At 48.3% G+C, this 13,775-nt stretch overlaps 1 protein-coding gene across 1 annotated transcript in view; it reads left to right on the top strand.

The window, feature by feature from the left end:
• Window positions 1-1,287: 1,287 nt before the first annotated feature.
• Window positions 1,288-13,775, top strand: part of DOCK2 (dedicator of cytokinesis 2) — a 364,075-nt gene continuing 351,587 nt past the window's right edge. Inside the window, exon 1 of the mRNA XM_036240222.1 lies at window positions 1,288-1,402. Within this exon, the coding sequence (XP_036096115.1) occupies window positions 1,360-1,402 (43 nt within the window). The 5' untranslated portion in view covers window positions 1,288-1,359. The remainder of the gene's footprint in view (window positions 1,403-13,775) is intronic.

Below are 13,775 nucleotides of genomic sequence, written 5' to 3'. Positions count from 1 at the left end.
TTGTCCTATGCTATGGATTTTGGATTTACCTAGCCAGCCCCACGTTCACATAAGCCAATGCCTTAAAAATCAATCTCTCTCTCTCTGTCTCTTTCTGTCTCTCTCTCTCTCTCTCTCTCTATATATATATATATACACACACACACACATATATATGTACATATATACATACATACACATATATTTCTGTTTTTCTGGCAGAATCTTGGCTGATTCAACTGCTCACTATAAATGATACTCCTCAATTTGTGCTGCTAAAAACCTGAAAAGGAAATAACGTTAGAAAAATGAAATTAACATATTGCCATAGCTGCCTGTCTAATTAACATATTGCCTAATCTATTTTATTGACTCTATAGTGTGACGCAGAGAAAGGGTAGTGAGAGTTATGAATAAAGGAAGAAAATTCAAGAAGACTTTTTAAATCAGTCTTATCACTGTGGATCAATGAGATTTTTTTGTTTGTTTGTTTATTGATAGAATCTGTTCCCAGAGCAAAAATAAGTTGTTGTTGTGGTGGTGGTTTTATTCCCCCTAAGAAATATCTCCATTAGTTTAACCCTAGGACTCTTTTCTTGAGGTCAGTGTTACTGGCTGTTAGAGCACCCTTGACCTCCTGGCATTGTTGGTAAATCCTGTGTTTGTGTATTTTCAGAGAAGAGTTGTTATCAGATGTTCAAATGGGCCTGTAGCACCAAAAGGATAAAAACCCAAATGACCTCCCCTCCAGTGGATATTTAACTCTGTGTCACTTACTGCATACATTCTTCCTCTGATCCTCACAGTAACTCTTGTGTGTCATCTGCTGCATGCATTGTCTTCTCTGGTCTTCACAATAATCTGAGGAAGTAAGTACTAGTATCCCATTTTATAGATGAGAACTCTGAAGCTTAGAGAAATGAAGTCATTTGTCCTAGTTGCACAGTGTTAAGACACATGTGGATTTGAACCCACATTTGACACCAAAGTTTGTGTTGGGGGTGGGAGGGAGTTCTGTTCAATCACTAGTCCAGTTATCTGAGAACTTCCTGCACTTGCTGTGGTAGCCTGGGTGGCCCAAGTACCTGCTCGGCCTCTGCCCACTCCCCTGCCTGGAGAGGTGACAAATTGGGGGTGGCCCCAGCTTTTAGGGGAAGCCTTCTTGCCTTCTAGCCACTAGCCTTTTCATGTGCCCCTGATCATCAGGAGGGAGGAGGAGGAGCAGGGCGCCCCAGGGAGAAGGGGAGGGGAGGGCGGGCCCTGAGAGGGAGTTTGAAAAGAGGAAGGAAGTGGGGCCCCGCTGCCGACAGTGCGCCTTGCCACCCCCTGGCTGCTTCCCCGAAGGACGACTCAAGGGGCCCACTGGCCCCCGGCAGAGCCATGGCTCCCTGGCGCAAAACTGACAAGGAGCGACAAGGCGTGGGTAGGTGCGGCGCGGGGTCCGCAGCTGGTAAAAGGGCATGTGGCCGGAGGACGGTGCACAGGAAGATGCTGGGGGAGCCCGTGGCTCCGGTACCGGCAGGGCGCGTTGACTCAAGGTCCCAGGGCGCTCAGTGGTTCCTTCAGCCTGCGGAGGGGCCAGCTGGGCGGGGAAGAGGAGGCAGGGGGAGAGGGAGGTGGGCACCCCGCCCAGCAGACTGCACCCAGCCAGTACCCTCTCCCTTCCGCCTCTGGCTGCCCTCTCTCCGGAATGCGTATGCATTTCCCAGGTGGCACCCAGCCCGGAGCTTGGCAACTCCGCTCTCTGAGCCAGGCTCCGCGTTCCAAGGAGTGCGCTCGGATGCCCTGCCTGGAAGCTTGGCTTTGCAGAGGGACACTGCTGTCTTTCCTGCACTGCCCTTGCCTGACCCCGCGTGCCTGCTTCCCTCCACCTCTGTCCAAAGCGACACCCATCTGCCTGCTTCTCTTGCCTGTTCCTCCTGGGTCAGGTGACCTCTGGTTTGGCTGAATGTCGGTCCAGAGGGCTGTGTAGGCTTGGGGCTGGGGGTTGGAGGGCGGGATCCTTCACTCAGCCCTAGAAATCCTCTGGGGAGAAAGGTCCTACCAGGGTATCTGGGGATATCTAAGAAGCCAGCCTCATCAGCTTCAGCCATCTGAGCTCCCAGAGGCCTTTGCTCATGGGCGCGGAAGCGGTGGCTGGGGGAAGGGAGGCTTCAGGTACCGGGACCTTTCTTCTAAGTGGCATCTGTGGTGCAATCCCCATAGACTCACCATGGTTTTCAGACTTAAGTGTGAATTTAAAATCTGCCCTACGGCTTGCTACACGGGCACATACCAGACCCCCCCCCCCCCCCAGATGGTTAGATCAGGTGTTGGAGGACCCAAGTGTGTAAGAGTGATTAGATGCAGGGGTCCTAAGGTCACTGTCGGGGAAACACTGCCTTGGAGAACTCAACATATATTCACCTACTTACTGGATTCTAGGGGCTGTTTTAAGGTAAATGGTTCCCATCCAGAGGACAAATAATCCAAACCCTCAAGAGGCTCAATTTATCCATCTATAAAATAGAAAGTTTGAACTAGACTCAATAAGGACCATTTTTAACTTCAAAGCTTCTCTGACCCTGGTCCTTCCAGCTGGGGGTATCGGGCTGAAACTCTCTTCTCGGGGGAAGGTGGGAACTACTAACTGGGGCAGGCCTGTGTAGGTGGAGGGATCGATGTGCTCTAGGACAGGAAGGCTGGGCACGAAGGCATCCATACCCAGGGAAGGGAAGCTCCTTCAGCCTTGAGGGGAGGGTGCAGCGAAGGAAACGATTAAGCTCAAACTAAGAATTACATTTCAGTCGACTATGAATGCCAGGCTAAGAAGCTGAGACTTTTTCCACTTGGGCAATGGGGAGCCACGGAAGGCTTCAGAGCAGAGGAGGAACATGAACAGATTTGTGCTGACACCAGTGTGGAGGGAGGCTAAATGGACAGAAAAGCAAAGATGCCTGGGTGGCAGACAAGGGACAGTATTGGTGGTCCAGGGTGACTAGGGCAGTTATGGGAGAGATTTAGTATGATGGAGGAGTCCCACCCTCTGTCCTAAGCACTACAGTGCGGTCCTACTATGTAGGCCCTGTGCTATGGGGTGAAGGTCATGAACTCTGGAGCCACACTGCCTGTTCTTGGATTCCAGCTTCCAAGACCTAGAAAAGTTACCTACTCTCTCCAGGCCTCGGTTTCCTTTTCTGTATAATAACATCACCTGCTTCCCAGGGTTGTGGGATGACTAACTGAGTTAATTCACATACAGTTCCAAGAACAACAGTTGCATAAAGCAATCCTCACTAAATATTATTAGTTGTAATTTTTAGACTTTGTCCTCTGCATGAGGGCCCAGAGGACATGACGTCATAGGACGGGATGGGGCTACAGGGAGGAGTAGGGTTCTCACCTTCCCTGACAGAGGAAATCCCACCTATGTACTTGAGGTCTGGTAACTGTGAGGCCCCAGAGCTGGAGACTTCATGATCTGATGGTATAGACATTTTTCATTCCTACTTATGAAAATTGTATTTTATGGGAGGTCAGAGAGTCTATGACCCTCTAGGGAGCCAGAGAGTACTTGCTAGTTGCCTGCTCATCAAAGGGATCTCTTTTCTCTGCCAATAAATGTCAGAACTAAGAAAAGTAACCTTCAGCCCTCATCTGCAGGCTCTGGGTAGATGGAAGGAAATGGCAAGGCTTAGGCTATGATGAGTATGATGAGACGGGAGACTGGAGTCATCCAACAAAGAACAGTGCCCTGAGAGTAAGGAGTCTGGGTTTGAGCTCTGACGCCATCTCTGTTTGAAGACAGATCTGTGTTCTGTGTGTGTGTGTGTGTGTGTGTGTGTGTGTGTTTCATTGTAGGTATTAATACTTTTCTATTTCAAAGTGTCCTTTTATGAAGAGCATTTGAGATAATAAATATGGAGGCTTAGAGGAAGACAAAGAGGTAGAGCCATGGAAAGGATTAGGGGATCTTGGAATATCTCCGGAGTCCCAGCTAGGTCCAACACAAGAAGAACCTGAGCTTTGCATTTCTATTTGGGTTCTTCTTCAGTGTGGGTGGAATTTAGCCATTTCTTCCACTAACTGATGAGGGCATTTGGGGTCTGTTGGGGAGGCTGGCTCTACAGGAGGTCGCTTCATCACCAGAAACACTTGGCTTCTTGCTCACCTTGCTGTCTGGTGACCAACCAGGGTGACCTTCACATAGATCCCTGAAAAATTATTTTTCCTTTCTTGATGGAGCGTTAACATGTGATCCATTGGTGTTCCAGAGAGGACCCTCAGGCAGAAGTAGGGTAGGAGTTTCCATGGGCAAGACAGTGTGGCTCTGAGTAAGAAAAGGCATACATAGCCTATGCCCTTGAAGAGATATGTGTGTATGATTAGAAGCTTGGGCTATGAAGTCAGAACTGAGCTCAAATCTGGGGCTATCTTCTCATCTATAAAATGGAGGTGATAATGATTATAGGGGTCTCATGAGATTGTTGTGAAGATTGAATGCATGGAAAGCACTTAGTAACTTGGCTGGCTCTGTGACAATTAGCGACTGGTCAAGGAGGTTACCAAATAGTTGCAGAGACACAGCACAATGAGGCCTGATGCCAGGTTCAGGAGAGGCATGCCTTATGGAAGTGTAGTATTTTCTGGTTTACAAGACCCATTCTTGTGCAGTGTCTTTGTCTGGGGGCTTCACAACAACTGTGTGAGGTAGTGTATTACTATTTTCATTTTACAGATGAAGAAAACAAGGCCCAGTGTTCACCAAACTTGGAAGTACTTGGGCTGGGTCTTAAATTCAACTGACTTTATACCCCAGGCCCTTTGCACCACACTTGGAAGGAAGAACATCATAGACAAAAGCAGGGGGTTGGAATGCATATGGTATTTGGGTTAAACTATAAATAGTCCACTGTAGTTTTAGAGGATATTTGTAGTGAAAAAGAGCACCTGGGTGGTAGATGGCAGCCAGTTTGGGAAGGGTTCTGAGTGCCAAGTGTATAAATTTGGATTTCATTCTGTGAGCAGTGGAATTTTTGAGCAGGTTGTCTTTTGTAAGAAGTTAATATAATTAGTTGGGTGAGGGGCAGGGATACAGTGGAAGAACAAGTGGGTGACAATTTACCTTTCTACTGCCTGCTTGATTAGTTAATCCTGTGGGAGTCCACTCACATTCAACATTTCCTCTTGGCCTTTACTATCTTAATCCCCTCTGCCTGAGATTTGTATGAATTATGAGAAGTTTCTCTTTGGAAGAGAGAAAGGGGGGCAGAAAGGGAGGAGGTAGAAAATATAAGTAACAGGATTAAGCGTGACTATAGATAACAGAAAACCTCCCAAATAGTGGCTTAAAGCAAGCTAGAAGTTTATTTCTCCCTCACAGAAAGCCTAGAAATAAATATCAATGAAGAGGTGGTAGGCAGGCTCACTCTGTCTCTTGCTTCCTTGGCAAGAGGCTTCTGCCTCCTGAAGCAATCTGGCTGCATAAGGTTCAGCCATCACGTTCACCTTCCAGCCAGCAGGAAGGATGAAAGAAACAGGAAGGCCATGGCACTTCTCTTTAAGGACACGGACCCAGAGACCCACTTGACACTTTCTCTTATATCCTATTGGCTAAAACTTAATCAGTGACTAAACCTAGCTGCAAAGGAAGCTAGACAATGTAGTTTGTAATGTAGGCAGCTATGCATCTAACTAAAAATTAGGAGTGCCATCCCTAAGGAAGGAGAAGAAGAAGGATGATGGGATGATATATTACTTTACTCAGGTTGCCATAACAAAAATACCACAGATTGGGTGGTTTAAACAACAGAAAGTTATTTTCTCACCGTTCTGGAGGCTGGAAATCTAAGGCCAAGGTGCCAGTAGGTTGGTTTCTCCTGAGGCCTCTTTGGCTTGCAGATGCAGACCGCTGCCTTCTCATTAGTTCATTCTCACATGGTCATCCCTCTGGGCATGCTCCCCACTGGTGTCTCTTCCTCTTCTTATTGGATCAGGGTCCCACCCTAACATTCATTTTACTTTAATTGTATCCTTAATGACCTAATCTCCAAATATGGTTACATTCTAAGGTACTGGGGGTTGGAACTTCAACCTATGAATTTATGGTAGTAGTGAGGACAAGAGTTGAGTCTATACCAGATGACCCGTGTTCTGTGGCATAATATTTAGGGGCTGTTAAAGAAGGCTTCAAGGCAGGGATTTCCAGATAGCCAGTGAGGGTAGAAAAAAAAATTTGTTAGCTTTGAAGCTGGGCCTGCCAGGTAGACTTGTATGGGGGCTTCAGTTCTGCTCAGAAACCTCTTCTTTATGCAAACTGTCTCTAGTTATGGTTGTGCACCTGTGGGTGGTGTTGGGGAGTATTGGTTGGTTCTTCTGAGAGCTGTAGGGAGAACCTGTTCCAGGCCTCTCCCCTTGCTTCTAGTGGTGTTCTTTGGTTTGTAGAGGATCACACCTTCATATGGCATTTTCCCTGTGTGCATGTCTCTCTACAAACTTTTCATTTTAGTAAGGACGCCGGTCATGTTGGGTTAGGGCTCGTGCTAATGACCTCTTTTAACTTGATTACTTCTGGAAAGACCTGATATCCAAATAGGTCACATTCTGAGGTAGTGGGGGGTTAGGACTTTAACAGATCTTTTGTTTGGGGGAAGGAGCACAATTCAAACAATAACAGGCTCTGCAAAAGTAGAGAAGAGGCCTTGTCCACATTTTGATTGTGGAATATGGATGAATCAGAGACCATCCTCTGGTCCCGGGATACAGGTGATGCTGTTGCGACCCAGGACCCTGGACAGAGCTAGTCCATGCTGAGATGGACAAATATGGAGTGGGCAATGGGTCCTGGAGTCCCTTGCAGCACAGGCTCTTATTACAAAGAACAAAATCCACTCAAGCTAGTTTGACAGAAAATTGTGTGGTGTGTATGTATACGTGGGAGGGAAGTAGTGTATTTTAAGGGTCAGGGAAAATCCAACAGAAATCCAGGAAACAAGAACATCAGGCCCCCAGAATGGCCTGAACTGAGTAGTCCTGGAAACCTCTGCCTCTCTGTCCAGCTACCCATGGCCTCTAAACACATCAGCTTCCTTCTCCTCTCTCTCCTTGCCAACTCCTCTTCCCCCTGCTCCTTCCTAACTCTGATATTCTAATAATACAATCAGGGTGGTCCCAGCATGCCACCTGCCCCAACCTGCATGACTTTGCTGTTCAAGCACCTACTGAACCTTCCCTCTGTATTTATTTGTCAAAGTCCTGAGAAAGAAGATCTGACTGCCTCACTTTTTTAAGAAAGGCCATCCAAGTTGGAGATCATTGCCCACCCAAGAATAGGCCCCACTCTGATTAGGGTGCCACCCCTGCCTGGTCCAACATGATGTGGCTATGGGGTGGGGTCATGGAGCTTGCCATTCATCTAGCATGAGCCATGGGTGGAGACAGAGTTTCTGAGTAGGAGGCATAAGTGGAGCATGCGTCCCAAATATATCAGAGGGACCAGTTTCTACTGTTCTTGTTGCCAACGGCAGCATTTAAGGAGGAGAGACAGAGAGCGTCATTTACTCACTAACTTGTTTACTCATTCACTCATTATTTCTTCATTTATTTCTTAAATATTTGTCGGGTGTTTCCTACATGCCAGGCACTATGCTAGACATGGAGATAACTAAACGAGGCCAATTTGGCCCCTATGCTTTGGAGGTTACAGTCTGTGGGGAAGACAAAAATGAACTTCATGGACAATTCAATAATTGTGTCATTACAAAGTGTAATATGTGTCATTGTAATAAAGGAGTGTTGTTCCATGAATAAAACTATTGGAGGGAGGGGTCTGAAATAGATGGTCTGAGGGGCATTGGGAACAAGAGTTGCAAAGCACAGGCGTGGATGGATCTTAGTACATGTATCTTTGCTCTGGAGGCCAACTGCATCTTTGGACTGATCCCCAGAAATTAGTCTGGTGCAACACAAACACATGGTTGGAAATCAAATTTCTTTCTACCATCAATTCTCAGGTGCCCGGGACTCCTACTTTTCAATGCTCCAGCAACTTGAGATTGCTTAGGAGTGACCATTGGGCTGACTGTTTCAGCCACATAAGGAGATTGTCCTAATCCCCAAACTCATGGAAGCCTCATTAGTTGGTGGACACCTTGCCTCCAACCATCATGGTTCTGCATGGATGGGCCTTGCAGACCACATTGGCTGAACTCTGCTTCCTCCCAAGACCAGCATCCTTATGTTGCTGCTGTATATTAAGACATACAGCCTCCATTATATGCTGCTAATTCCTGGACCTTTGGACTTCTTTCTGTCTATTTATTTATTTATTTATTTAATTTTTAAAATGCTTACATGCCTTTCATTTAATAGTTAATTACACGTGGGTGCCAATGTGTAATAGTTAATTACACACCGCTGCCAGTCTGTGTTTCGCAGCGAATGTTCTGCAAATGGGGAATGATAATGCTTATCACCCTCCAACTCCAGAGGGATCTGGGTAGAGACACCACAAATGTTCCTTCTAATAGGCACTTACGCCTCTCTTCCTGATTCCTTTAACTGGTGCGAGTTGAAAAACAGTCAAGCTGAGTTTGTGAGCTTCCTAAGTCTGACTCAGTTTTTAGTTCTCCTTGGAGAAAGTCATCCCTTGCCCTTCTGACCCCAGCAGGACACCGTCAGCTTCTGCATTGTTTAAAGCCTCAGTCACAGAAGCTGGGGCAGCAAGGGGATATGACTAACAGTGTGGGCACTTTTCCAGGCCCCTCTCCAGTCGCTGCTCCAGGGCTCTCGTAGTCTCCCCAGAAACACGTGATCTCTTGGGTCAAAGCCTAAACTACGTGGAAATTGTGGGCCCCAGGACCCATCACGGGGTCTGAACAGAGAAGGCGGAGGCATTCGTTGGGCTGGATTAAACAGGGGCAATACGAGGCCTGAGACGTCGTGACTGGCACGTGGGGCTATGGAAGAGGAGCCTGGTGCCCGCTGAACCCTGGGGTTGGCCTGGAAGCCTGGATTTCGCTGCTTAGCTCACTGATGGAGGCAGTGAGGGCGTTGTTTCGGGAAAGAGCGTGTGAGGTGGAATAAAGAGCCAATGCCAAGGTCTTGAGGAGGGAGCCTCTCTGACGTGTGCGAGGCCCATGTGGCTGGAGGAAAGTGTGCGAGGGGCAGAACAGCAGGAAACGAATTCTCCGAGGGCAAGAATTGCACCGAGCAGCGCCTGGTACCTGCTGTAAAAACTTTGGTTTTTACTCTGAATGGAAGGGGCAGGGCATTTTAGGGTTTTGAGTAGAATTGGAGAATGTTCTGTCTTGCTTTAAAGGAATTCTTCTAGCAGTTTCATGGCGAGTAGATAGAGGGGAGGTAAATGTGGAAGCAGGGGGGCCAGTCAGGCAGCTGCTGCAGTAACGGTGGTGGCCCACACCTGGGGGCGACGGTGCAGGAGGTGAGGTGTGCTGATGTCCCAGGTGCATGTGTTATAGGTGGAGCAAATGGCGTTGTCCTCGTGGACTAGATGTGGATATGGAGGAAAGAGGAGTCGGGGTGGAGCTAGGAGCTGCCAAGAATAAGAAAATGATTTTTATAGTCTGTTCACATCAATTCAGTTCAGTGAACCTGTGTTAAGTATGGTCCTGAGCTGGGTATGGCGGCCTGGTGTTGCAAAGGCCCAGGCTCTGCCCTCAGGAAGCTCACAGTCCAATAGAAATTTCTTTCTTCTTTTTGTTTAAGGCAGCAAAGAACCCCACCGTTATTAGTACTGATGTCCCCATTTCACAGGTAAGGGGGTGCACCTCTCCCTTCACCTCTTGCTCTTGCCGTCACTCCTGTCGGATTTCACTGAAGCCCCATGTTAAATCATCTGGCTCCTCCATAGCATGTAAACTCTATGTCAGCAATACTATTTCTTGCTCTTCCCCAGCACAGAGTGCTGAGCACAAAGCAGGTGCTCATTTAGGAGCTGTTGATTGGATGATGGATGGATGGGTGGGTAGATAGATAAATGGATGGAGTGAGGTGTAGGTGGACGGAGGGCTGGTGGGTGGATAGATAAGTGAGTAGATGGATGAGTGGGCAGGGGGTGAAAGATAGAGGGACAGGGGCTGGGGTTTTTCACTTTCTGGCGCCTCATAAGGTTCGGATGGATGGAGTTGCCCTTCTTGCCTTCATATCCTCACCCCTACCTTCCTCCCTGTTAGGAGGCTAGGTCCCATGACAGCAGCGCAGCAATATATGGGGTGTTCTTGATTCTTTCCCAAACATCCAGACTCTTGTAGTCGGCCCCTGCGCCAAGCCCCACAGTTCTTACCCTGGGAATTCGTTCAGACGGGCCTGCTCTCCCTCACTGGACTGGGCTACAACTGGTTTCTTCTCCCTTCTCCCTGCCCTTACTGCCTTCCCTCCCCCCCCCCCACCTCCTGGGGCTCTCACTCCAGTTCTTCCCCTCGTCCTCCCTCTGCCCCGCCCTCTCCCTCCAGTCTCACTTCCTTCATGAGGCCGCCCTTGCTCTCTTTCTTCTGAGCGCCCACAGCTTAGCCCTTTGTTTTGAAGGCAGCTTCTTCTTTCCTGTGTGCTTCTTCTGTCTCCTCCCCTAGACTTCACCAACCTTCCAGGAGATCAGGGCCATCCCCTCTTACAACGTGCAGGACCAGCAGAGTGCAAGGCACTCCCTGCCCTGAAGGCTGGGGCTTGAGAAATCAGCCTCTCTTCCAACTCCAGTGTGTGAGTGTGTGAATGTGGGAGTGTGTGTGCATGCGTTTGTGCGTGCACGTGTGTGTGTGCCTCTGGGAGTACGGAAAGGAGATACAGAGTTTCGGCACGATGTTTCGGAGCAGGACTTAGCAATCTTCAGAAAAGTCTTCGCTGTGGGCTGTCCTGTGCCTTGCAGGATGTCGAGCAGCACCCCTGACCTCTCTCAGCTGGGTGCTAGGAGCTCTTCCACTCTCCTGCCCCAGACTGTGACAAATACAATGCGTCTAGACATTTACGGATGTTCCCCTGGGGGCAGAACGGTCCCTAGTTGAGAATCACTGTTTTAGAGAACTTCTAGAAATCCCAGCTTTCCTCTCGTTGGCTGGAAATATCACTTTGACCTCCTAAGAACAACGATATGCAACTCATAAGGTCATTGTGCAGCTCTAGTAGGGGCCCGAACAGCACCTGGCAGAGAGCAGGTGCTAAATACATGCCCATCCGTGGCAGTGGTGCAGTGGCTGAGGGGTGTGCTCTAGAACTAGCCTTTCTGGGGTGAAATCCCAGCTCAGCTCCTTCCGAGCTGTGTTATCCTGGGCTATTCACGTGACCTTACACTGCCTCAGTTTCCTCATCTGTAACGTGGAGCTAGCTCATAACGGGTGGACCCACCACAAGAATTGTGGTAAGGATTAAGCAGGTGACTGTGGGGGAAGCCCTTGAATAGTGTCAGGGCCATAGGAAGTGCTCAGCAGAAGTTTTAATTTCCCTGTCCTCTCGGTTGGCGGAGGAAGACCACCCTCTGCTGGGTTTCCTTCGGGTGAGTCTCCCGCCTCATTCACTGCTGACTTGCACCACTTCAGAGCTCTGGCCTTGCTGCCCCAGGCTCCTGCTGGGTCGTCATTCACCCTCCCTGATGCAATGCCAGGATGTTGCCTCCGTACGAGGCTGTCGACACAGGCCAACTGCGCGTCCATTTCAGCGAACGTGCCTCACTGGTATCCAAAGCGGACCTGCCGGCCAGTTCTGTCTGCCCCTGGAGGGGAGACCCTCCGCAGCCCGACTGGGACTGGAGACGGGAACTTCAGGCAATCGCACTCTCTTTCTCCAGTGTTGTTTTGTTCCTCTTATACGGCTGCTTGCCCAAACTCTATTAACACTTGGTGTTTGCTGAAGCTTTCATTTTCCAACACGTCAGCAAATGGCAGAGCCACAGATGAGGTACAAATCCATCCTGAGGGGTCACAGGGCACTTGCAATCACAATTGGCAGCCAAGCTGGCTCAGCATCTCTTGGAGTAAACTCAAGAAATGCAAGAAAGGTCCAGAAGAAGGCACATACCTGCCCTTCATGTTTGTATCCCTACACCTCAAGGAGTATTTATTAAAGCTCAGTAAAAACTGATTGAACTTCTACTCTGGACCAGGTACTGGGAATGCAGGCGCCAACTAGGCAGGCTCAGTCTCCACCCTCACGGAGGCTGGAGAAGACAGGAAATGAACAAGTCCAGCATAGACACACACACACACACACACACACGCACACACACACACACACACACACACTCTAAGTTGTGACAGCAGCAATGGGCTAGTCAGGGAAGCAAGGAGTTTGGACAGTGATCTGGGTTTGAATCCACTTTCTATCACTTAATCTCTCAGTTTCTCACATGTTACATGGAGGGTAATATGTTGGAGGGTTACTGTGAAGATTAAATGAGCTCATACAAGAAAAATGCTAGGGATTTCATCTGTCTTATCTATCACTATAACCCCAATAACCAAAGCAGTACCTAGCACACAGTTGGTGCTTAAGTGAATATCTGTTGAAAAATTATATGTGCTTGATATACAGTGTGTGCTCAATAAATCTACTTACTGTTTTGGGGAGAAGCTATGTGTGCAGAGGTTAGAATCTAGACTTCTGAATCGCTCTGTCTGTTTGCCTATCTTTCTATCCATCTGGTAGATAAGTTGCTTACCTTACCTGTGCCTCAGTTTCCTCATCTATACATCCAAAGGGAACATTATACTTATCTCCTAACACTGCACAAAGCACAGAGACCCCACCCTAGTTGTTTCGATGAGCCATGTGATACAACAATAGTGTTTACTTTTTTCTCATTTCTTCCAATTTGGGCTTCTGGTGAGCGGGATTGCTTCCATGTGTTAAGTAGAATTGATGACTAATTAGTGGATCCATTTTCCAGGATTGTTGGAAGTCCCACCTGTCTCAAAGTAGCTACTCCCACTGGCTTGTCAGCCAGAATTTCCACCAGGAGAGTCCTCACTGGGTGCAACGACCCCAGATGCCCCTGGTACCTGAAACACCCCTTTGATCCTCAGCCATAAGTATTTGGGTTTGGGTGGGCTTGTCGGTATCCAGCTGCTGCCTTGGTTCCTGAGTACAGTATTTTTATACAGGTCAAATCCTCCTTGGGGAAGTGTCAGTACTCTCCAGGACTGGAGCCCTTGCATGGAAGGGGAAGGTGGGATGGGTGTTTATGGGAATACTCTCCCAACCTGTCTACCTTCCATGCGCGGGCATGCTGGGGTGGGGCAGGTTATGATTTCAACAATTTTCACTTGTTCTCTGTCCTATATCTTCCTCCCGTTTTTCTTCCCTTTTCATCCCTTACTCAAAAGTTGACAGTGCTTAGGCCTGCAGGGAGCAGGGAAGAAAATGACCTGCTCCTACACTGGTCAGAAACAGCTCCAGTGAGGACCCTAGGTAAGACATCACACTTGGCAGAGAGTGGCATTCTGGTTCAAAGTTTCCTGTTAGTCATTTAGAAAACTTAACAGAGTTGGGTATTGGTATGCAAAGCCACTTCCTTTGTCGGTAACGTCTACTTTACAGAGGCCTTATGCAAGCAGAAATACGTCTATAAATTAAATGGCAACGTCAGTTACTTTTATTTGCGGGAGGTGTGAGTCCTGGGAATGAATACAGATCTTCCCATTGGATACCAAGTCTCAAGACCTGGTCAGAACATCTTCAGTACAGCTGACTGACTGGAACCTCCTCACCTCACAGCTGGGCAGAGGGTGAGGGAGGTTCCAAGGGAAAGCCAGGGATGAGGCAGGGGACAACACAGTCTGGCCCCGTCCTCCAAATATCTGATGGGCAGA

This window comes from Molossus molossus, unplaced genomic scaffold, assembly GCF_014108415.1.
Source record: "Molossus molossus isolate mMolMol1 unplaced genomic scaffold, mMolMol1.p scaffold_m16_p_4, whole genome shotgun sequence".
Lineage (NCBI taxonomy): Eukaryota > Metazoa > Chordata > Mammalia > Chiroptera > Molossidae > Molossus > Molossus molossus.
This window is presented reverse-complemented; position numbering and strand designations above follow the sequence as displayed.